Source organism: Ailuropoda melanoleuca, chromosome 13 (assembly GCF_002007445.2).
Source record: "Ailuropoda melanoleuca isolate Jingjing chromosome 13, ASM200744v2, whole genome shotgun sequence".
NCBI lineage: Eukaryota > Metazoa > Chordata > Mammalia > Carnivora > Ursidae > Ailuropoda > Ailuropoda melanoleuca.
The window spans coordinates 23,874,198-23,899,816 of record NC_048230.1 but is presented as its reverse complement, the minus strand read 5'-3'; the positions used below and the strand labels follow the sequence as shown (position 1 = coordinate 23,899,816).

Sequence of the window (25,619 nt, the reverse complement as noted above, 5' to 3'; positions counted from 1 at the left end):
TGCTGAATCCCATCAAATATTTAAAGAAGAGAGAATACCAATCTTCAAACTGGTTCATAAAATGGAATAAGTACTTTATAACTCATTCTATGAAGCCAGTGTTTTTCTGCTACCAAAGGCATCACAATAAAAGGTAATCTACTGATTGTGATCCCTTAGAAACAGAGCTGCAGAAATACTTGACAAAGTGTTAGCAAACTGAATCCAGCAACATATGAAAGGATTTTGGATCATAACCAAGTGGGATTTATCCCAGAAATACAAGTGTGGCTTAATATCTGAAAATCAATTAATATAGTATCTCATAATAATTAGTAGGATAAAGTAGAAGTCAGCAGACTTTCTGTACGGGGCCAGAAAAGTAAATATTTTTAGGACTTCACTGGCCATGTAGTTATCTGTCACAACTGCTCAACCCTGCCAGTGTTTTCCAAAGGCAGCCATAGCCTATACATAAACAGGCATAACTGCTCCAATAAAACTTTGGTTCTGGGCAATGATTTTTGAATTTCATATGATTATCACATGTTGCAAGCTATATCTTTAAAAAAAATTTTTTTTCCAACCGTTTAAAAACATGAAAACTATTCTTGGGAGCCATATAAAAATAGGCAGCTGTTAAGATTTATTGCCGCCTGGAATAAAGGACAAAAACCACATGATCATCTCAGTGCGATTGGTGGCCTCTAAAATGGCCCCCAAGTAACCCCTACCTCCTAGTACTCACACCCTTGTGTAATCTTTTCCCTTGAACGTGGACTGGACCTAGTGACTCATTTCTAACAATAGAATACTGCAAAAGAGATTGGATGTCACTTTGGAGATTAGGTTGCCAAAAGACTGTGATTTTATCTTGCTCTGCTTTCCCTCTGGGCTCTGGCTCTGGGGGAGCAAGCTGTCCTCTTGTGAGTAGCTCTGTGAATAAGCCTATGTGGCAAGGAACTGCGGTCTGGCCAACAGCCCGCAAGGACCTGAAACCTACCAAAAACCAAATGAGTAAGCTTAGAATTGGATCTTCTGAGGCCTGCCAGCAGCCACCTACATAAGCTTGGAAGGGAATTTGCACCCAGTTAACCTTAGATGAATGCAGCTGTGCCCAGTACCTTGATTACAGCCTTGGGAGGGATCCTGAGTAGAGGCACCCCACTGAAGTTGCCTGTACCTGTGTTCCTGTCCCACAAAAACCGTGGGAGAGTCAATATTTGTTGTTTTAAGCTGCTCAGTTTTGGGGTAATTTGTTAAGTAACAGTAGATCATCAATACATCATCAGATACAGAAAAAACACGTGACAAAATCCAACACCCATTCATAATAAGAAAAAGTTCTCGACAAACTAGAAATAGGAGGGAGATTGTTCACTCAATCTGATCAAAAGCATCTATGAAAAACCTACTGCTAACATCATACTTATTGATGAAAGACTAAGTCCTTTACCCTAAGATCAGGAGCAAGGTGAGGGCATAAGTGTTACCACTTCTATCAACATTCTGTTGGAGATTCTAGCCAAATGCAATAAGCAAAAAGGAGCGGGGCGGGAGGGAACATACCTACAGGAAAGAAGTAGAACTGTCTTTATTCTCAGATGACATAATTCTAAAAGAAGTACCTGAAAATGACAAAACATTACTGAAAGAAATTAAAGACTTGCATTAAGAATATATAGAGAACTCTTGGGGCGCCTGGGTGGCACAGCGGTTAAGCGTCTGCCTTCGGCTCAGGGCGTGATCTCGGCGTTATGGGATCGAGCCCCACATCAGGCTCCTCCGCTATGAGCCTGCTTCTTCCTCTCCCACTCCCCCTGGTTGTGTTCTCTCTCTCGCTGGCTGTCTCTATCTCTGTCAAATAAATGAATAAAATCTTTAAAAAAAAAAAAAANAAAAAAAAGAATTGATCTATAAAAAAAAAATAGAGAACTCTTAAAATCAATAATAAGGTAATCCAATTAAAAATTTGGCTAAACACTTAGATNGAATTGATCTATAAAAAAAAAATAGAGAACTCTTAAAATCAATAATAAGGTAATCCAATTAAAAATTTGGCTAAACACTTAGATATTTCACCAAGGAAAGAGATGAATGGCTAATAAGTACAAGAAAGGGTGTTCATTACAGAATTGCAGAATAAAATCACAGTAGGATTACAGTGCAGCATGGCTATAATCAAAACAAGAGTGCCAAGTATTGGCAAGGATGTAGAGAAACTGAGACCTTCATGCATTGCTGGTGGGAATGTAAACTAGTACAGCCACTTTGGAAAGCAGTTCGGTAGTTTCTTAAAAAGTCAAACATAAACATAGTGTAGGACCTAACAATGCTAATCCTAGGCATCTATGCAGAAGAAATGGAAACATAGGTCCACACAAAGACCTAAGACACATATCAGCCAAATAGAATGTATAGCTCCTATTTGGATCCTGTTTGAACAAATCAACTTGACAAAGGCATTTATGAGACAATTGGGGAAACTTGAACACAAACGGGTTATCAGATATTAAGGAATTGAAGTCCTTATCTATTAGAAATATGTCCTGAAATATTTATAGGTGAAATAATATATCTGGGATTTTCTTTAAAATACCGGAAGAAAAAGCAGAGGGAAATAGATGAAATAGAAGTAGAATATTAGGGGTGCCTGGGTGGCACAGCGGTTCAGCGTCTGCCTTCGGCTCAGGGCGTGATCCTGGCGTTCTGGGATCAAGCTTCACATCAGGCTCCTCTGGGAGCCTGCTTCTTCCTCTCCCACTCCCCGTGCTTGTGTTCCCTCTCTCGCTCCCTGTCTCTATCTCTGTCAAATAAATAAATAAATAAAAATCTTTAAAAAATATATTAATAAATGTCAAAGTTTAATGATGGTACTTATGCATTCTCTGTTACTCACTCTTATGTGTATTTGAAATTTTCTATCATAAGTTAAAAAAATTAAACCGAGAACATGACCACTGTGGAAAAAGAGCCCTTAGGGGCACCTGGGTGGCTCAGTTAAGCATCTGTCTTCAGCTCGGGTTGTGATTTCGGGATCCTGGGATCGAGCCCCACATCAGGCTCCCTGCTCAGCTTAGAGTCTGTTTCTCCCTCTTCCTCTGCCTGTCCCCCCAACTTGTGCTCTCTCTCTCTCTCTGAAATAAATAAAATCTTTAAAAAAAAAAAAAAGAACCTTTTAGAAATTCATAAAGGGGTACCTGGCTGGTTTAGTTTGTGGAGCATGCAGCTCTTGATCTCAGGATCATGAGTTTAAGCCCCACATTGGGAGTAGAGATTACTGGCGGGGGGGGCGCCTGGGAGGCTTAGTTGGTTAAGTGGCCGACCCTTGATTTCAGCTCAGGTCATGATCTCAGGGTCCTGGGACAGAGCCCCATGTCAGGCTCCGTGCTTAACGGAGTCTGCTTGAGGATTCTCTCTCTCCCTCTCCTGCCCCTCTCCCTACTCATGCTTGCTCACTTGCTCTCTCAGAAATAAATAAATCTTTTTTCAAAAAAGTCATAAAGACAAGTAGGTAGTAATATTACATCACTTAGCTTATTCAAGCCTGGTACCCGTCCATCCTCAGTATACCTTGCAAAAATCCAACCATTTCATTACTGCCACGCAAAAGGTTATCTTGAGCAGAGATTTAAATGAAAGAGCAGAGACAGAGCTTTCAGTCTTCATGTTGCACCACTTGCCAGCAAGTTCTAAGCTAGCTTTCTGGTATTTCTGTATTTGCAAAATGCATATAGGTCTCCTAGGAGCACATAGGTAGTTTGCTGTTAAACGTTTCCAAATGAGAATGAAGCATCATCCCCTCATGCTAATTCTCATAAACAACACAGCCTTTCTTTTTGTGAATGGCACCTCAGTGTGAAAGGTCCGAGGATTTATAACTGCTCTTACTTGGGGTATGGAAACTTTACAGTTCTTATGTATACACATGTGTTTAATGAGAATTGTGTATGATTTACTAAAGATGTGTTCCTGTTTGTTTATTCATTATTTTCTCCTTTTTCCACTTTTCAGTACATGTACCAGCCTTAGCAAGTTCTGTTCCAAACTCAGGCACCTTGACTTGGCTTCCTGTACATCAATAACAAACATGTCTCTCAAAGCTCTGAGGTATGTCTTATAACAAGAATATCCGATAATTGGAACAAATACTGATTTTTTTTTTAAATTTCAATTAACTGAAATAAAGTTGGAATTGAAGGAAACTATGTTTTATGGATATGTACTGTAGTTCAGAATAGATCTTTTGTTTTGTCATTTGCCCGAATCATGGGACACAAGTCACAGGTGAAATGACTAGAGGCAACTAGGATTTCTGAACAGACTGGTACAGCGCATGCACGAATGATTACATTTCTGTGAAGGCTGGGTTGCCCCCACTCCCCAAAACGCCACATATCGTTATAGCTTAGTGATCAAAGCAGCACTCTGGAGTCAGGTGATTAACCAGGTACCTTGAACAAATATAACCCTTGTGAGCTTTTCCTTATCATCTCAATAGTGCTGTTGTTAGGATTAAACAGTATTATCATTGTTTGATAATATTAGGCCAAACCCTACAAAGTTGCCAGTATTTAACAACTTTTGTCATATAAAAATGACACTTCATGTGGTTCAACCTAATATATATAAAGTGCTTAGGAGAGTTTCTGGCATATAATAAGCACTCAGTAAGTTTGTTTTAATATTAATGTATTTTTTAAAATACATTACCAGAAGGTGTACCTTAAAAGGAGGGTGAAATGTCTGTTCTCATTGTATCTTTACTTTTTTATCAGTCTTTTACAGGTAATTATGGTCCCATGTATTGGTTATGTTTGTAAATAGTAAAAATTAAGCTATTAAAAGAAATGCAGATTTAGTTGAGTATAAGTAATTAAAAAGGGCTACTAGACCTTCCTTACGAATACTGAGTACATATGTATCTAAGGTCATTTGCCATGTGGGATAATAAATAGGGTAATATAACATTTATGGTTTATAAGATATTTTCACAAATGATTTCATTTATTTGAAAACCACATGAAGCAGATAGGAAGGACAGACACTTACAGATAAGAAAATCTAAAACATTTTTGAATGCCAGGGACTGTGATTTAACTTCACTAAATAAGGTATTGTTGCTGCCCTGTAGCTGCTCAGAGTCTAGTGGGAGAAAAAATAATGAACATGTTGTCATATTACAGTGTGATAAGTGCTGTTGTAGAAGTGAGTGCTTCCATATGGGGAGAACATAGGCAATGGCTGATCTTAGATTAAGAGAAGGTCAGTCAGGTTTCCTAAAGTGACTTGTCTGAAGTCATACTATTAATGTTGAAGATTGGACTTGAACCAAGATCCCCCGCCTTCATCTTCTAAAACAATTAAAGCAATATTTTCCAAAGAATATCACAGAGCTTGGGATTCTTGCATAGTTCAAATGTGAAATCAAAGATGAAACTGATATTTGATAGGGCAGAGATCAAACACAGGATAGCCTAAATTTAGCCTTTGGAGACTGTACTCTAGAGACTTCACAGATCAGGAAAATTTGTAGATCTTTTGTAATTTTTTAAATAAAAATTAAAACCTCTTCATTATTACTTTGATAAGTAATAGAATTATTTGATAAAGAATCTTAATCTAAACTCTTCACTAATTACTCTGTTAATTTGAACAGGTCACTTAGTTCCCATTTCCTTTCCAGAGACCTTTTAAACATGTGATAAGTGTAAAAAGAATATATTTGGAAAGGATAAACCTCCATAACAATCTAATATATCTGAAAAACAGTATTGTGCTTTGTGCGTGTTAGTTTAGCTGGATTAGAGATAGCCCTCCTAGTGATACAGTCCCACATGAACTCAACCAACATTGATAAATATGCTTTGTTGTTGTTGTGAGATTGCCTGTATTCTATGTTAAGTAAATGAGTATATTCTTGTGGGAAAGCATGGGGCTGTAGCCATTCCCTGACTAAATAGCCAGTGAAATGAGACTTTGGTGCCTTTGGAATTGGATTTAGTCATATATCTGTTTCATTTTGTTTTGTCCTAAGTGAGGGATGTCCACTGTTGGAGCAATTAAACATTTCCTGGTGTGACCAAGTAACCAAGGATGGCATCCAAGCACTAGTGAGAGGCTGTGGGGGTCTCAAGGCCTTATTCTTAAAAGGCTGCACACAGGTAATACTCCATGTAGTGCTTGTGAATTTTAGAAGAACTGTGAACTTTGTAGGCAGCCCAGATACATTGGCTGGAGGAATACATAGTTGTATATTAATGACCAAAGGTACATGCTTACCAAAAATTAAAGTGTCTTCCTTAGAGTAAAAAAAATATGAAAATAATTAACATCTGACCGAAGATACAATTTTTGAAGGGAGGCAGGATGGGGAGACAAAATCACACTGAGCCTGCACCATAGGCAGGAAGTTACGCAGTTTAATCTGAGAAGAGAACTTGCCATGTTGTCACTGCCTGAGACCTTGAACTGGAGAGGCAAGGAAGGCAGTCTTAGTTACCAATTTTCACTAATAGTTTAACTACCAGGTTAAATGTGCCAAATATACAGAACCTACATTTTATAGTGTTGGTGTTTACTTCCTGCCAGTCACATTACAAATCCCAACATATTATGTCGTTAAAATTTTACTATCTTTGTGTTTTACTGTGACTAAAAAAAGGAATTGACATGGTAGCATCTCGAAGGAAATAACAAAAGTGAGTTTAGAAGTGACGGACAAAGTAGGGCTAGGCTCTTGTAACATTATTTTATTAATGGTGACTGAAACCATGCCTTGGATTTTGTTAAAAGTGCCCTTACTTCTTCACCATGATGGGAGGAGTTCCATTGTTCGAAACAGAGCTCTGGAAGTAAGACTGCCTTAAAATAACAGCTTGAGCTTCTGGTTATTTATGGAATCCTGAAAAATATTGATTGGAATGCACCATTATAATCAATTACTTGCCATCTGTTCTCAGCACTGTACTCATGGCACTGATCTTCCAGTAGCAGATAAACCGGATTCCTTTCTCAGCTTCTGCTCCTAAAAGTTTGTTTTTAAAAAAACTTTATATAGGAAGTATAGAAGTGTGAAAATTATTTTAGCTTCATAATCCCTGAGCAAAATGCTGTGAGGCGTACTTAATTTTATCAGAAGAAAAAATCCATAAACATTAGGCAATGTTTATTTTATCTTTTCCTTGATTTGGTGATCATATGAATTTGGCGTGGTTGGAACTGGTGAAAAGTACTGATGACCATACCAGTGACATGAATTACACCTTTATGTGATCATGGGTCATTGTTTCTGGTTCATGGTTCTTTGAAACTTGGTTGGCTATTTTTAGAATGTATGGATGAATATGTATACTCCTAAATCTTTATCCCTTGAAGCAATGTTAGTAATCATTTTTTTCTGTCTTTTTAATTTTTCTAGCTAGAAGATGAAGCTCTCAAGTACATAGGTGCACACTGTCCTGAACTGGTGACTTTGAACTTGCAGACTTGCTTAGTAAGCAGTCCTTCCCACAACTCTTTCGTATTAGTAATTCATTTCAGTAATATTGTACGAGCTTCAGTCATCAAGACTAGTGGTTTTTCCACTTCAACCCTGGGGACACAGGAAACACACAGATGATTCTTGGCATACTTAACAACACTCACTCACTCCTAAGGGTTTTGATACAGGTCATATAGAAGATAGCTCATGCAGAATTCCAAATAAGCTAAGTAAAACTCCACTGCTTTTCTTTTCTACTTTTAGAAGTGAATTATTTGCAGACTTTAGTACTTAGAATATTTTTGGTTAATTAATTTCAGTCATGCCAATTAAGATCTATCAGTGAGTCATAACTATTGGGAACCACTGATGTAAACAAATGACAAGCAAAATGTACTCTCTAAATTATTTCCAAGTAGTATTTGTAATTCACATTCAGCTTGTTTAGACTGTCCGCTTTTTTTGTGTCTATCCCCAAACCCCTGCATTTTGCTCAGAGAATTTGCTGAAACTATTCAGGGTCCTAGAACATTGACAATACACTTTTAGCTTTTCTCTCTTGCCTTGAAAATTACAAATACGTGTTGCCTTGGAGTGAGAGTCTCTGGTGGCAATGAAAGAGTTGATGAGGGTTTGCCTTGTTTTTGCTAAAACTTCTGCTCATTATCCCCTCCCTTTCTTGTATGATCACCTGAAACTTGAGACCGCAGTTGTTTGAAGGTGACATATAAAGGGCCACATTTTGTGCAATTGAAACAACCTCCCCTTCCAGCCCTTAAGGGATGGTGCTGATAATGATCTGCTTGGGAGGCTCCTGAAGACTGAGTTGAAGGAATGAGATTCCTTTTAAGTCTGATCGCCGCTTCCTTTTAATTCTGATTGCCATAGTTGCTAACAGAATTGGCCTAATTTCATTTATGAAACCGAAATATTTGGCCTGACAGGAAGAGCTTACACAACTGTGTAAACATGAAACCAGCATCTTAACAGTGATAGGAAAAAAACTATTCTCAGGTATCTTTGGATCTTACATACATACATATACACACAGATACACTCTGTATATATTTGTGTGGATATATGTTACGTACACATATATACCATACCTACCCTTTGCTGTTTTAGTTTCTTTCCCTTGGCCCCTCCAGCAGACAGAAATCACAGCCGGTAAGCTCAAAGAACCAGTTCTATCATCTGTTTATTTCACTCTTTCCCTTCACCCAGATCTTAGGGCAGAAGTCATTCCTTCTGTAGAATGTGATGCAATGATTCTCATTCCTAAGACTTCACGTTTCTGCCCCAAAACTGTTGACGTGACCAAAGTACATTCTTGATCCATTCTTTGTTTCTTGACTAAGTTGAAAACATAAAAGTTTAACAAATTTTATTCTTTTTAAACTTTGAAGAATTGTTACATATGACTTCCTCATCTTTCTTCCTCAATAATCCCTTATAGACTTGAAAACATTAAGAAGGAAAATGCAGCACAGCCCTGTAATACTTTCCGAATTATCCTGTGACACAAATTCTCATTGGCCTGATACATACGCATGTTTGATGATTGCTGCTTCCCCTTTTACGTTTCAGTTATCCTCGTTTAGTAATAACTACACATCACACTTGCATGGCACTTACTTAGTTATTTCCCACATGTGTTGATCCTCATTAATTTATCCTCATAATACATCTTGTATCTGCCTTAGCGTCCATTTTTTTTTTTACCTGTATCTTGCTTCAGTTATACAATATTGAGAATATACTGATTTAAGCAGTGAATATTTAAAGCTTGATTTTTTTTCCCCCCAATTGTCCTGGCAACCTAAGGACACTGACTGAACAGAGATGACAGGAGAGCTTTATTCTGAGGCTTACACAAAATTTGTCAATCTAGCAGGACAAATTGAAGTGCTAATCACATCCAACGTGTTAAGATGTTTATACGTGGCATCTTTTTTTTCCCTCAGCTGACATTTTGGTGTGACCTTTTTTTTTTTATTATTTTAAGATAATTTAAAACATACAAAATTATATTTGAGTTGGATACAGCTGTTTATCTCCATAAATTAGAATATTCTTTGTATTATACAATTAAAGAACTAAATGGAAAAAAAGAAAGAGAAGTACATCTGTGGTTGATATGAAGTTGCAACTGTCATCCACAGGTTGTTTTTATTTTTTCAGTAACTTAATGTCAGTGTCAATTTTGAACTTGTAAATATGTTTATACTGCTCTTCTATCTGTTTTCTAGGTTTTTTAAAGTAATTTAATTGAATCTACCCCATGATACACCTTATGCTGTTCCCAGTCCCATTATGTTAAAAGAATCCCATTATAGCTTCTTTCCTTTACACCAAAAATGAGCACAGGGGTGCCTAGCTGGCTCAGTCATGTGACTCTGATCTCAGGGTCGTGAGTTCAAGCCCCGTGTTGGGCATGGAGCCGACTTAAAGAGAAAAAAGAAAAAGAAATGAGCACAGTAAATTAAAAGGAACTGAAAAGGAGAAACAATATGTTCATTTTCTTTTAGGTCTGCTACCTGATTGATAATAAATCGGTTTTATTTCTTTTTGGTGCTTATTTTCAGAGGTAACATTTTTTTCCTTCTTCTGCTAGGTTACTAATATCAATGGGGGCTTTTTGCTCTTATTTTTTAGCAAATCACAGATGAAGGTCTCATTACTATATGCAGAGGGTGCCATAAGTTACAGTCCCTCTGTGCCTCCGGCTGCTCCAACATCACAGATGCCATCCTGAATGCTCTAGGTCAGAACTGCCCGCGGCTTAGGTAAACATTTCTTGTTTAGCTCAAAAACTGAGGGGAAAGGAACAAAGGTCTTCTTCACCTGAATTTATTCCTTGAAACTTTGAGATTTTTAAGGTAGACACTACAAGGCTACTACCCTTTTAGATGCTAACCTACTTGCTTTGTACCTCATTTGATTACATGTAATTGGCTTAAACCAAGGGGTGGTAGTCCCCGTTTCCGACTTCTTGCTATCCATACTAGAAAAAAAATTAACATTTTATTTCATTACTTGAGAAATGAAATAAAGGCATTTTTCTCTTATTAATACTTTCATGTAATTCCTTTCTGAAGAAAGTTTTTAAAGGCCTATCCTGTGGTTATTTACCTTGTGGTAATGATGCCAGGTACTTAGCAGTAAGTATTTAAAAAGAAAAAACAGCCCTGCAGGAAAACTTCCTTTGTGCTAATGGTCTTTTATAGCAAGCCTGATTTCTTTATGGTTCCTCCTCTTTGCCTAAATATAGGATTGGCTGAATATTTTACTAAGAATGCCATGTTAGCATGCACATGGTTTCAAACCCATATTGGTTCTGTAAAACACAACGTGCTATTTTGTAATAAATAGGGCCGATCCCCATGTACCAATTTTGTTTTTAAAACAGAACTTTTTATTGTACTTATATATTAGATATGTTAACCCTTGTTTTAAGTGATTTGCAAATTTTAATTCATTCAGTCCTCACAATAGCATATAAGCACTGTCATTATCTCCATATAACAGGTGAGAAAACTGAAGCACAGAAAGGTCAGGTAACCTGTTCAAGGTCTCACAGCTAGTGAGTTCAGGAGCAAGGATTCAAACTCAGGCAATCTGGCTCCAGAACCCAGGAAACCACATATAATAATCATTATAAACCCATATAACTTTATTAAAGCTTTTTGTTATCACCTGGCCAGGGGCCTAACCATAATTATTAAAAGTTGCCTAGATTATCAAAATTCCTTGATAGAGCATAGACTTGGTCAAAATTAATAATATCGGAGGCCTGGGGCTAAGGTGGTAGCCAGACTCCTCCCTAAAAATCTTACACATTACCTTTTTCTCTTTTAAAGGGTAGAGTGTTCAGCTCCTTACTCCTTTATGGTTTATTTTATTGTTCAAACAGAAAGGCTCTCAAATATGATAATCAAAAGTTGGATTCAGGGGGCGCCTGGGTGGCACAGCAGTTAAGCATCTGCCTTCGGCTCAGGGCGTGATCCCGGCGTTGTGGGATCGAGCCCCACATCAGGCTCCTCCGCTATGAGCCTGCTTCTTCCTCTCCCACTCCCCCTGCTTGTGTTCCCTCCCTCGCTGGCTGTCTGTATCTCTGTCGAATAAATAAATAAAATCTTTAAAAAAAAAAAAAAAAAAAAAAGTTGGATTCAGGGGCGCCTGGGTGGCGCAGCCATTAAGCGTCTGCCTTGGGGTCAGGGCGTGATCCCAGCATTCTGGGATGGAGCCCCACACCAGGCTTCTCTGCTAGGAGCCTGCTTCTTCCTCTCCCACTCCCCCTGGTTGTGTTCCCTCTCTCACTGGCTGTCTCTCTCTGTCAAATAAATAAAATTTTTTTAAAAAGTTGTATTCAGTCAGATCATGCGTTCCCATTAGACGTTCATTTCTAATTGATTGTTAGTTGATAATAATTTCTTCTGTAGCTTTATGTGTTTCAGCTTATGTAGTAAGTAATTTGTAAGCAAGCATAAAGATGTTACTTGGTACTGTCATGCAGACACCACTAAACTTTTCACAGAAAAGTGCTACTTTTGATTCCCCGGTCCTGTGGTTAGTGTTTTGGTTGGTGTTGAGCAGTTCCTGAGTATGAGAGTGGCTGCCAGCTCAGCCCCGCTCTGCACTGGGCCTCCCTGGGAGCCTGTGGGAGGAGGCAGGAAGCTTAAGGGCATTTTTTCATAAGTATGGAATTTCATACTTGGGACAGGCCTGTAATTAACCAGTCCCTTCATAGCATTTTTAAAAGCTATTTAAATCTGAGTGAACCTACATGTAAAATAGGGAAAGAGAATAATTTTCTTGAGCAACAGATTAATTGAAACAGAGTATTTATCTCATTTCCTTTGTTTTCTAGGAGCAGGCTGCCCTCTGGGGGTAAGCAGTATGCCATCAAGAAGGCTTTTAAATGCATTTTTTCATGCATTTTGGCATGAACTACAAGCTTCTATTATATTCTTCTGATTGCATCACCCTGAAATGTGGTATTTATAGGACCACTTTATGATGACTCCATGGAAATGAATGGCAAGATCTGTATACAGACTTGCTTAGCTGTTAAGGTCACTATATCATGTAGTGCTTAGGGAATAGGCGGTGGTTTTCTTAAATTCTTCCTGTTTTAATAAACCCAGTTTTCAGGGAACAAGGGCTTGACGTTCACTTTTTTTTTTTTTAACAGAATATTAGAAGTGGCAAGGTGTTCTCAATTAACAGATGTAGGCTTTACCACTCTGGCCAGGGTAAGTATTTTCTCCAGGTTCTGTAGGTTTGGTTTGGGATTTTTTTTTCTTTTTTATTTCAGAATAGTGAGCAATGAGGGAAAAGTGGAATGGCAGCAGATTTGAGGGTGTGGGGTGTGAGGGAACTTCTCTGTGGCTGGTGTGCCTGAGCGTTCTCGTGCTGCAGCCATAGGCCGTAGAACCCAGGAAAGACAGACGTGCGTTAGAGAACATGATGTTCCTTCTTGAGACTTGATTTGCCACGTTTTCATGAGATGGTAAACTAGGCAGGGTCTTTCTAGTGCTTTGTGAAAAAAAACATTCTTGGTTATTTGGTATGTGACTGATGAGTCAGAGTAATGTTGAAAGAAACATATAGGCCTGATTTTAAATGGAGACAGTTTAAGAGATTTATTGTGTTCTCTAGAATAAATACTTGGAATGGTTTTATAAATCACTGTATAATGATAGTATTTAAAATTATACTGCCTTTAACTAGTATATAATGGAATATGGGGAGGAACATTTGCTTTCAGGCAGACTGATGGAAGATGAATGGGTGGGGGACAGCACATGGCATAACATAACTAAATGAGGGTGCAAAGTTTACCTTCCATTCTTCCAAAGAAGTAATTTTCATTAAATTATTTATGGTTGGAAGGATCTGTGTTCACTTGGTATTAATGTTCAGAAAATTTATTCCCTTGGACTTACGAGATGTTAGATACTTCAAATGTAGAATAATTGAGAAATTTCCACTGTGATCAAGGCCTTTTAAAATGTGTGATTAATTAAGGCAGAAAGTGACATTGGAGTGACATCAGCTCTGAAACTTGGAAGATTTTGTCAGTGTATTTAATACTACTACTTAGTTTTCTGGCTTTAAATTTTCCCATGTTTTAAATGTTGGTGTTATAATGTTTGGTTTTGTATTCTGTAGAATTGCCATGAGCTTGAAAAAATGGACCTGGAAGAGTGTGTTCAGGTAAGAGTGTGAATTTTTGCTCAGAAATACAGCGTCATAGGGGCGCCTGGGTGGCTCAGTCGGTTAGGCGTCTGACTCTTGATTTTGGCTTGGGTCATGATCTCAGAGTTGTGGGATCAAACTCAGTGGGGCGTTTGCTTGAGATTTTCCCCTTTGGCCTCTCCCACCTCTCTAAAGTAGATAAATCTTAAAAAAAAAAAAAAAAAAAAAAAAAAAAAAAAAAAAAAAAAAANGAAAGGAAAGAAAGAAAGAAAAGAAAGAAAGAAAGAAAGAAAGAAAAGAAATAAAAGAAAGAAAGAAAGAAAAAGAAATACAGTATGATAGAAACTTAGGACAAAGAAAATGAAACTTATATAATACATGCACATCAAAATACATTCAGTTCCCTATCCTAATGTAGTTGAGTGCCTGGCGGCATTGCTGATTCTTCCTTTATTGAGGTGTCCTCCAGGCATCCCAGGCTGAAGTACTCAGGTATGTGTGGTAAGGAACGGGGAAAATACATGCCATCAATAAGGTTACGGTGGAAAGAAGGAAGGCCCAAGCATTCAGGCCATAAAGATTTTAAAATGTTTCCTTAGACCTATAGGGTTATAATACTAGTAAATAAAGCCCCATCACATGGGCAATATAGCACTGCCTTTTTTTTTTTTTTTTTTTTTTTTTTTTTTTNTTTTTTTTTTTTTTTTAGTTTAATGAAACCCTGGACCTCTTACATCATTAGCCCTAGAGATCCGACTCTGCCTTTGGGCAGACAGACTGACCAAATACTGCCTTAACAGCAATTTTCTTTATTACCAATTATAAGAGCTTTAAGATTTCTAGTTGATCAGAGAGAAATTTTGAAGGGGGACTCCTAAAAAGAAGATAAATAAATTTTTTTAATGGTAAAAATAAAGATACTTCTAGTAACTGTAGTGGTCAGTTTTTTTCTAAATTACTTGTTACCCAGACACTCCTTAGCAACTGTTCTTACTAAACTAAAACTTGTTCACATCAGTCTATGTCTTGCATATGCCTGAGTGTCCTGTGTGTCCTCTTCCAGTGTTTCTCCTTCTCAGTGATGGGCACACACATGCCCTCCCCAGCCTTTCATCCCCCACCATTTCTTAGCCCGTGTGAAGCTGTGTATGTGATAATCCTCATCGTCATTTCAGAGTTGGAGGAGCTTTTGAAAAGAACAACTGATGTACTTTCCAGCCTAAGATATCTATAGAAGACTGTTCTTCCTTCAAGAGTTCCTCCTTCTTGAATGTTCATAGTTAACCCAGATTCCAGCAGCCCCTTTGCTGCCACCTTTGGGAAAATTCCTGACACCCAAGTTATCAAATCAGAGTTGTTGCATGGCTTATAAAATGTAGGCCACAGATACTTAAAAATTTGAGGATATTCCCACTTTTTTTTTTTTATGGAGGAGCAACTTCTGATTCTTTTCTCTGGTGGTCCTAAGGAGGTGAAACAAAGTCCAGTGGATGGAAATTACAAGGGGACAGATTTTCATTCATTTCAAAAACAACAGAATTTTCAACACACTTGTTCAAAGATGACGACTACAGATGACTACATGTGTTCAAACCTGCCTGGATAGGTTCTCAAGGAACAGGTTCAAGTAGCTGATGGGATTTCAGTCTTAAGATTCTGTTACTTTATGATTAATATCAGGCTATCAGTTTAGAACACAGGTATACTCAAGAATGAGTACAGCCATGAAGCTTTTTTGGAATTCTACCTGTAATAAACTTAAGTATTTCTTTCAGATAACAGATAGCACGTTAATCCAACTTTCTATACACTGTCCTCGACTTCAAGTATTGGTAAGTTTGACTTTTTAAAAGTTTTATGTGTTCATTGGATTTAATCAAAACCTACCTCTTACTTTTTTCTTGGTGTTTGGCTGCCATTTTGGGAAAGCATATTTCTGCAAATTGCCAACTTGCAGAGGACCCAGGGATTATGTATCAGTACTGGGTGATTGAAAAGTGACATGGAGAGTATGAGTTCTCCCTCCCTTGTTAATTACACTTCAACCTGAATAATGTTTGAATTTCAGGGGTCCGGGAGACAAGATGGCCCAAAATACAGTTTGCTTCACCTTGAGACTAAATGGTCCTGTAAAACAGAACTAATCAAGGCTTTCCTAGGGGTGTCCTCTGCTACTGTTTCCAGTAACACTGTGAGAAAGCATTCTGCTTAACTATTTTGTGTCCAGACTCATCTTTTGTATGTGTTTGGTGGTATGTTACCATCCAGAATTGGGATGAGGGGTTCTGACGTGGAGGAACCAGGGATTTAAGGAAAATTGATAAAGAGATTGTGTGAAGAAATGACCACACCTGACGGGTACAGGAATCATCTTCAGTTAGTTGCCTATTTGGACATTCCCCCGTACCAGGTATTCAGTATTTAGTCCAAATTCCAGAATGTTTCGTTCAAGAAAAATTGAGCCCCTCTTGTCCCTGTAGAAAAGTGTTAATTTGTATGTGGGGGTGGGTATCGTGTTTTGTTCATGAACTATTTCATAGTCATTGCATGAATTCACACAGTATATTTAGAATCACACACAGAGGGACATCTGGGTGGCTCAGTTGGTTAAGCATCCAACTCTTGATTTTGGCTTAGGTCAGGATCTCAGAGTTGTGAGATCGAGCCACACACTGGGCAAGGAGCCTGCTTAAGATTCACTCTCTCCTCCTCCCCGCCCAAAATAAGAATCGCACGCAGAAACTTCAGTCAATGATAGTCAAAAGCAGGACCCCAGCAACTCTAGTTTGCTTTCTTCATTTCACCACATGGATCTGGTGATGGCTCCATATACATCACAAACCAGCCCAGAAGGTTTCCTTTCTTGGCTGTACACAGGCCAGTAGCTAGAAGAATGCCATGAGATGTTTCAGTGTCCTTCCTTGCTCTATTTGGCTGCAGAGTCTGTCTCACTGTGAGCTGATCACAGACGATGGAATTCGTCACCTGGGGAATGGGGCCTGCGCCCATGACCAGCTGGAGGTGATTGAACTGGACAACTGCCCACTAATCACAGATGCTTCCCTGGAGCACTTGAAGAGTTGTCACAGCCTCGAGCGGATAGAACTCTATGACTGCCAGCAAATCACGCGGGCTGGGATCAAGAGACTCAGGGTAAAGATGGCTGCACACTCTTCAGCTCTGGTGCTCTCGGCGCCTTTCCTTCTTTAATTTTTTCCCTCCTCCATTTCCTTTGTGTGTGTGTGTGTGTGTGTGTGTGTGTGTTTGTTTTAGTTTTAGATTTAGATTTCTGTGATTTTATATTTACTTGGACATTTAGCAAAGAGAAAAAAATGAGCAAACCTAAAGGTAGACAGTTTTTACCTGTTTTTCCAGATGGAAATTTAGTGGGAAAATACCCACTGAGGGGAAGAAAGTAGGTCTCCTCCCAGCAGAGTCTCTCCGGTAATGTCCAGGGCTTAATAACATGCCCAGAGTCAGAAACACATGCCAGATTCAGGAAAGAAAGAAATAACATAAAGAAAATACTTAGTTAAATGGGATTTAAGAGTTTAATTTGTATTTCCTTTCACATCAGACCCTTTTGCTGTGGTTCTTATTTTTTTTTTTAAGATTTTATTTATTTATGCGACAGAGATAGAGACAGCCAGCGAGAGAGGGAACACAAGCAGGGGGAGTGGGAGAGGAAGAAGCAGGCTCACAGCAGAGGAGCCTGATGCGGGGCTCGATCCCATAACGCCGGGATCACGCCCTGAGCCGAAGGCAGACGCTGAACCGCTGTGCCACCCAGGCGCCCCTGTGGTTCTTATTTTTTAAGACAACAAATGGATTAAGTAGTTTTGTGGGGTTTTTTACCTTTTCTTTTAGCCCCATCCTCCATACTAAAGAGACCCATGCATAGTCAAATGACTGGAAGACAGGTTGCCAGCAAGAAGGTTATAAAAGGACGGGTGAATCTATATGTTAGGTTATTCAGCTCAACAGACATTTATTGGAACATCTGCTTCACACCTGCTGTGGGAGAGGCACTGTGCTTAGTTAGGCCCTTACAACCAATGTCTAAAAACATCCATGTTGGCCATATGGCATCTGAGTGCATAAAGGAGCACCAGACCTCATCTTGAGTCCCAGTTGGCCTTAGTTCTCCCTCTCCCTTCTGACCTAGTGGACTGAGAGCGTAACTGCAACGGGGAAGCCTTGCAGCTGTATTCGTTCTCCATCAAACGAGGAGATCCACAGACCAGTCAGAGCCTCCTCTATGGCCTCCCTACAGTAGGGTTCCTAGACCTGCCTGGCTATCCAGAATCTCTTCCATCTCTGAGTCGTCAAGACTTTTGATCTGTTCTCAGATCATCGCTTAGCTCTCTTCCATTTTCATTTAGCTATTTATGTCAAGACTGTTAAGTTCCCTAAGACTGGGTCTACGTGTTGACCGTCTTTTCCCCTGTGTAACTAGCACAGTGCCTTGAGTGTGGTAGGAATTCAGAAACTATTTATGTAGTAAAAACTAGCAGTGTGTTGTTAAAAGAGGATAATGAGGTTTTTAAGAAAATATCAGAAGAAACATTGTCCACAGTGAGTTGGAAAAATTATTTTAAGCACGTATACTTTCTTTCAACTTTGGGAATCCAGCTAGCAATCCCTTTAGGACAGGTTAAGAGCTTAATATGAAGTTTTTCCCCAGTTTTATTATTAAGAAGCAGATACCAAAGTTATGTGAGCTAGTTAGTCATTTAGAATAATCTGGAATACTACAAAGCAGAGCCCAGGCCTCTCAACATCCTGACCGGTACTCAGCCTCTGCCTTGCTTTTATGTTCACTCAGCCCCTGTGTTTTTTCTGAAAAGCAGTGTTGCTCTTTTAAGCCCTCTGTCTTAGTAATGTTTCTGTCTTGTTTCAGACCCATTTGCCCAATATTAAAGTCCACGCCTACTTCGCACCTGTCACTCCACCCCCATCAGTAGGGGGCAGCAGACAGCGATTCTGCAGATGCTGCATCATCCTATGACAATGGAGGTGGTCAACCTTGGTGAACTGAGTATTTAATGACACTTCTAGAGTTACAATGGAGTCTCCAGTGGAAGCAACCCCAGTGTTCTGGGCAAGAGTTACAAAGTGAGGGCAGCGTCCAGATCCCCAGAGCCACACATAACATGCATACCCACCCTCACCCCCACCCACTCTAGTTCTGTGACCAGGGGACTGAAGCCCATGCTGGCTTTATCACGTGGATTGGTAAAACTTAACCATTCCTGTTGGACATGACAAGAAGAAAATCATAGGCAAGGTGGAGGGAAGGGGGCATTCCAGCAAACCAGTGTTACTGCTCCTGCAGTTTCTTCATTTTGTGAAGGGGTTTCTTTGGTGATTTTGGAACAGCAACTGCAGTCCTCCAGGGTCAAGGAAAGCATAGAAAAACAATACATGTTGTATCCAGGGACCAGAAAGAAAATTTCTTTGCATCCTATAAATGGTAGCCATCCATCACGAGATGACTACGGAGCTTCTGTGCTTCCTTGTTCCCATGCCAACATGCTGAGCATGCTCACAAAGAAGGCTCATCCATTCCTCCTCCTGTGTTTTAAGTATTTGGCCCAGAGGTTTCCTAAATGGTTGCACTGAAATCGCTGTGGTCCAAATGTGATTACTTACTCACTCACATTGTCACTCTCTGTAGCACGCTTGTGCACCTGTCTTCCGTTCTTTGTTGCTCCCTCCTGCACTCTTGCTCAGTCTGTCACCTGTTCATTCTCCGCTTACTCACACTCAATTGTTACTCTTTTGCTGTTGTTGTGTTTACAGTGTGCATTTTGGATGATTAGTTGGGGTTACCAGACATTTTTAAAAGAGACATTATCAATAAATATTTTTTTAATTTCTAAATTTTACCATTAGGGGACCCTGCCTGAGTCTTTGCCAGTCTGAAGGGAAACTATCACAAAACCAAGAAATGGTATGAGAAGAAATTGAGCTAAAACTATTTTGACAAAAACAAACTTTGCCTTTTGGTTTCTGTTATACCTTGTGATATGTAATAATATGCATGATGTGCCCAGTATTCTCCCTGCACATTTTTCCTCCCATCAGACTCCACTAACTTATTAATAAGAAGAGAGAAATGCATTACTAGTAAAGAGTGGAATGGCAAATCCCCAGACTGAGGCCAAAAGCCCCCCCCGCCCCCAAGCGGACATGTCGGATGTTCACTGAGGCCTAGGTGTGAGCAGTAACGTCCCTGATTTGTGTCTGTGAGGTGGTTTTGCTTTAGTAAGAGTGCTGCTGGAGGTGCTGTGCCGTCCATCTGGTCAGTTTCTCTCTTTTCCCCCCTGTTCCAGCCTGTCAGGGATACAAGAATGACCCTAGGACAATTGGTCAACTGTATGTCAGTGTTGATGATATATCTCAAATGTTGGCACCTCGAAGGACCCAAACCATTTCAAAACCTGTCAGGCCTCTCTCTCTCGTGCTCCAGACTTGCCATGAATGAGATACAGGTGTAACCAGGTGAAAGCTTTGAGAGGAAGCAGAGGGTTCAGTGTCTCTGCCCAGCATGGTCAGCAGAGCTGAAGGCAGGTCCTCAGTGCCCATGACTCAGAGTCAAAGAAGAGGCTTCCTTCCTTTCCCCATGAATGTCATAAAGCATGAGGGAACTAAAATGAGTTTCTAAAGTATAAGTAGATTTATAAACCCCGAAGTTAGAAACCTTATGTGGTTTTTAATAGGACAACTTTTTTTTTTTTTTTTTTTGGTCTTTTAGGACATTATTGTGCCGTCTGCCATGATCTTAGATCATCTTCTGCATGATCTAGGCTGTCAAAAGGCTTGTTATAATGCTGCAGGCGCTGGTTCTACCAGCATATGTAAGAATAAAGTGTGACTTATTTCTCCTCAAGCAGTTCGATGAAAGGGTGCTAGAAATCCATACTGTCCACCATTATTTCACATGTTAAATTTATTTTAAATTCTGTTTTTTATTACGCCCTTTTAAAAGCTCAAATTACTTTTTTCATTCCCCCTTCCACTTATCCTCTTTTCCAATTATCATATGAAGAATATCCCACATGTACAGATAACACGCACATGCACATACACCTTCCAGATGTGGTTAATAATATTCAGATCCCCAGGTCACTCATTCAAACAAAAGTAAAAAGAGAGATATTTAGGGGCCATCTGCTCTAACATATTAAGGGTTTTTTTTAGTATTGCCTGAACAAATTGACCATAAAGCCCTGATTGATTAGTGAGTATGGATTTAAATTGCCCACCAGTTGAAGTGATTAAGGTACTTCTTTACTTAAAAAGTACATAAATGTAAAAGACCCTATTCACCAGGACATGAACATCTTGGAATCTCAACTCAGAGTGGATCCACATGCGGGTGCCTGTGGACTTGCTCAGGCGACCCCTCCCTGTCTGGCTAAGAGCAGAGTCCAGTGAGAGAAAAAAGGAGTGTGCAGCCCTGGCTTGTGTGTGGTCAGGCCTTGTTCCTTTCACAAGAAAACTTCAGGCCTATCAAGCTTGGAAAGAAATAGATTTTTTATGCCAATCTGCAATGTACACCAGCTGATGAAATGTACCGGGAATGTAAGAACCCAGAACATGGTAAGTTTGGTCAGGTGGAAAGGGCCCTGCCATCCTGTCTTAATATCAGGGACACTTTTGAAAATTCAGTAAGGCTTCCGAGGTTTAGGAAAAGCTTCTTGGCCCATTCATCTGATTCCAGAGCCCTGGCCCTCTATGCCTTCCATGGTGAATACAGTGAATGGAGAGATTTGGGATAAGTCAGAAGGTACCCTCAGAGCTATTGCATAGACCTGCAGGTAGCCAGGAGGGGTTATTGTTGTGTCTGTGGGGAACGTTAAACATCCGGATCACCTCTTTTCCAAGCAGCCTTTCCCCTGCATTTTCCAGCCATCATTTGCTATATCAGTGTCTTTTCCGGCCTCTGCACTGGCTCCATCAAGGTGATCCTAGTTTCTTTTTCTTTCTTTTTTTTTCCCCCCATTGCTCCCATTTTCTTCCTGTACTCATCCTTGCCTTCTATTTAAAGCCTCCATCTCACTCCCAGTGATGCTGCTGATTTATTCTCGATGTCTCCAGTCTAGCTTTCTCTTTAGGTCCTTGTCCTGATCTAAGCAAGGTCTCTGGGCAGCCTTGATTACAGTAGCTGTTGTATGGTTCAGGCCATTTTTCACTGGGTGGTCTTGGATGTTTGCTTACCAAAGTTGAAATCACGCTGTTGAATATGAGGAATAAGGGGATCTGGCTTTTTCCTCCCCCCCTCCCCGCAGTATTTGGAATATGAAAGTGCATTGTGCTCTATGTAAAAAAAAAAAAAAAGTTTTCTCCTCCTATTCTGCTCTTTAGTGGATGTAAGAATATTTCTTAAATGGTTTTTGTAAATTTCCACGTCCATTAGGTTGATGTGGCAGACCTGTAAGTCAGAAATTTTACATATTCCTTACAGCACATGTTTTAGAGGGACACCTGGCAAATATTTTTATGATGCTTTATTTTGGGCTTTCCAAACCATTTGAACTGTTCAGTACAGCTCTAATGCTACAGCAGTTGGGTTCCTTTATTTCTAATTCCCTTGTAAATGCTTCGTTACCGGTTTGATAGCCCACGCATGCCGTGGAGGGTAAACAAGGTGTGCGGGAACTTGTCCTGGTCTGAAGTTGTAGGGAAGTGTGAGAGTGGCACCGGAAGGAAGAGGGGGCTGCCTGCCTGTGTGGACAGCATATCTTTAGGTGACTGTCGTTTTGAAGAAGAGGAACACTTGTGGATCATGGTTGACCGTTGGCCATTTAATGTTTATTATGCTGAAAGTCATGGCTGCTTATGACAGGTGCTACGGGGGTGAGAGGAGGGGTTTAAAGGAAATGGGTCTATTCTGCTTTTCCCTCCTTGTGTGCATGGTTTAAGATAAGGTTTCCGCCCCCATGTGTGTCCTGGCTGAGGGACTCAGTGGTACTCTTTGAGCTTCCAGAACTTTTTTTTTTTTTTTTAAAGATTGCCTTCCTGTCTGCCCACTGTTCTAGGATCTTTAACCACCTCAAACCCAAGCAGTGTGAATGAGCCGAGACTTGTTTGAGAAGAGGGGGAGGCAAACCCTCCCCCTTACAATGATCTTGGCCCAAAGCACCCTAAAGCAGTAGGAGGTTGAGGGGAAATATGGAGCCTAAGCCTCTCGTCACTTTTATTTCTATCATAAATTTTAATCATAATATTGAAAGGTACAGAAAACTATAGAAGACCATGTCGTTAGGCTATAATTAACCCAGGTAATTTGGGAATAACATTTGGCTCTATTTGCTGTATCCGGGTGCCCTGACTGAACAGCTTGGTCCCCAGCAAAGAACATGCTGCCCTAAGCTTGCCTTCTCACTTGAGACAAACTCCGCTTGCCAGAAACTACCATTTGAGGCAAGTGTTTTTTCTGCATGAAGGGTTTCTGCAGCTCCCCTCACAAAGCAAGTCTCTCTGTTTGTCCATTGTTACTCTTAGGAACATCAGATCTACGTCTCTGAAGGCTTTGACCCTTAGGAAAGTCAGTAAGAACCTCTCAGCTGAGTCTTGAGTGAATCTTTGGAGCCCAACAGAGTTACACTTAATTTTCAGCAGAAAAAAAAATGTCTTGGACAAGCTCACACGGGGGATAGTAAGAGAAATTCTGTAATGTGCTTCTTCCGGCTCTGCCTCATGCTTTTTTTGAGTAAGCCCCCTGGGGAGTCTGGTTTGAAGGTGTTGAGTGTCTGTGCCTCCTCAGCCAAGGTGTTTTGCTGCCCTTTTAGGAAAAAGAACCATGAGCAACCAGAACTGTGTCAATGGACTCTGTTTTCTGTTTTTCGGTGTTTTGTTTTGAAGAATTGGGGTGGGAAAATGGTAGATCAGATTCAAAGTAAAGGAGAGAGTCAGTTCTGGAACTGGGGCACTTTCCTTCAGGTCCAAGTGTCTGTCCCGAATATGTAGAAACACATGCCTCACACATGGGAGTAGATTTGCTTTCCTCTCCATCCAGTGAACTCCATGCCCTTCTCACCAGCACGGAGGGCTTCTGCCTACCACGCAGCCAACTGGAGTCACCCAGATGGGGATTGGCACCCTCGAAAGAACCCCCAGTGCTTCTGGGCGTGGCTTTCCCCAGGGCAGGAGCAGGTAGGCAGTGAATGAGAATCCCCACCCCAAGAAGAGATGGGAGAAGAGAGGTGTCCAGACACAGACCTGTTCTCTTCCGCCACACCCCAAGAACCCAGGGAAATCTTTGAAGTGATGTCTTTTTTAGTAAAGTGGAAGAAGACTTTGCCCCACCAAGTTTCGCTTGTCACTGTTGCTTACTATTTACTTTCACTAATTCACATCTGTCACACTGCTGCTCTCACACGTTTCTTACCTTAGCCTAACCCTTCTCAGCCCCTGAAGTCATTATTTCTGTGTTGTCTGTCTTTCTCTCTCTCTCTCTCTCTCTTCTTTCTTTCTTTTCTTTCTTTTTTTTCTTATGGCACTAGTGAACGACAACCGAAAGTCTTAGAAAATCCTAACTTGAAAAAGGAGTCTCTAACTGGCATGGTTTGATTAATTACTTTACCTCCCCCCTCCTCGCTCCCCAGAGACTTGAATGATTTTCTTTCCTAGTGCTATATAATAGACCTGTAAAAAGTGAAACCTTTGCTGCTGCTTTTCTGGGTTTACATGTTTTTTCCTGCCCTTAAGAATAATTTCTTTCCTGTGCTTCTCTGATGACTGTTACTTTCTATTAAGTGAGGAAGGAGGTGAGCCTGAGATTTCTTCTCTTACTCCCCTCCTCACCCTACCCCCAAACTCCATGCTAACCTCTAACACAGGCAAGAGCCGCGGGGTGGGGCTCAGCAGAAGCTCCGTGCTGGGTGTTTTCTCACCAGGCTGCAGCTCGGAGCTGGCCCCTGAGGATCTGTGACTGCCCAGGCCCAAGGGTTAGAAGGGTTACGGTTGGTCGGTCGGTCGATTGGTTGGTCCGTTGCGGGGGAGAAAGGTCTCTTATGCATTTTGCCTTTCTCCATTCCTGTGCAACGACTCAGCCTTCAGCTGCCTCCCACCCTGGCCGCCTCCTTTTTCCTACCAGGAACTGTTTCCAGGTAACCTGCCTGAGGCGGTTCCCGGCTGCCCTCCTCAGCCTTGCTGTGACCCTGAGACCCGGTGACCCTGAGAGCACAGATCAGCTCAGAGCTCCGACAGCTGGGAGGACCACCCCCGCCTGTCAGACTCTGCCTGAGGACAGAGATAGGTGGGCCAGTGGTGCTGCGGGAGACATTTTTACCTTCAAACCAGGCTGTTCCATCCCTGCACTAAGCCCCTCTGACCCCTCTCCCGCTGAGGAGACAGAAGGCAGAGAGGGTGGTTGACCGGCAGGGTCTGGTCCCAAACCTCGCTGTGGCCAAAGCCTCCTGCAGCCGTTGGGCCTGCCCGGTGTGCTTCCCGGGCGGGAGCTGCTGCTTGCCTGTTTCTCCACCAGGCCTGCCCCAGCGCTTGGCCGCCCTGTGCGGCTGACAGTCCCCGGCTGGGCGACTGAACACCAGGCTCCATTAGCTGTCCCAGTGACTGCTTCCACCCAGTACTTTTGGCGCTTGAGGATGGGGGGAGGGGGGGTTATTTAAAATAAAATCCATGGTGGCAGTAGAGGATTTCTTTTGCTTTAAAATCTTTGGACTAAAAGAAAAATGTTTTTTATATATAAATATATAAAGTAAATTGTTATGTAACTATTACTGTTTCCTGTATGTTCTAATTTTGTTTTATGATGTAATTAAAGGAAATAAGCTGTGAAGACTTTTCATTTTGCTGCGGAAATAATCAGACTCGGAGCTGTGATTCTTAACTTCCTTGAACTCTAGAACTGCAAAGGCTCCCGAGGCTGAATGAAGGGGCTTCTTTTTGGCATCCTTATATATATTTTTTAGTATTCTTTATTAATACC

At 40.6% G+C, this 25,619-nt stretch overlaps 1 protein-coding gene across 3 annotated transcripts in view; it reads left to right on the top strand.

Moving 5' to 3' along the window:
• Window positions 1-25,469, top strand: part of FBXL20 (F-box and leucine rich repeat protein 20) — an 88,325-nt gene extending 62,856 nt beyond the window's left edge. For all 3 annotated transcript variants that reach the window (XM_019797071.2, XM_019797073.2, XM_002916795.4), the window contains exons 7-15: window positions 3,994-4,089; window positions 6,017-6,143; window positions 7,400-7,474; window positions 10,118-10,248; window positions 12,657-12,717; window positions 13,637-13,681; window positions 15,439-15,495; window positions 16,604-16,816; window positions 18,564-25,469. In XM_019797071.2, coding sequence (XP_019652630.1) covers window positions 3,994-4,089; window positions 6,017-6,143; window positions 7,400-7,474; window positions 10,118-10,248; window positions 12,657-12,717; window positions 13,637-13,681; window positions 15,439-15,495; window positions 16,604-16,816; window positions 18,564-18,671 — 913 coding nt within the window. In that variant the 3' untranslated portion in view covers window positions 18,672-25,469. The remainder of the gene's footprint in view (window positions 1-3,993; window positions 4,090-6,016; window positions 6,144-7,399; window positions 7,475-10,117; window positions 10,249-12,656; window positions 12,718-13,636; window positions 13,682-15,438; window positions 15,496-16,603; window positions 16,817-18,563) is intronic.
• Window positions 25,470-25,619: the final 150 nt, after the last annotated feature.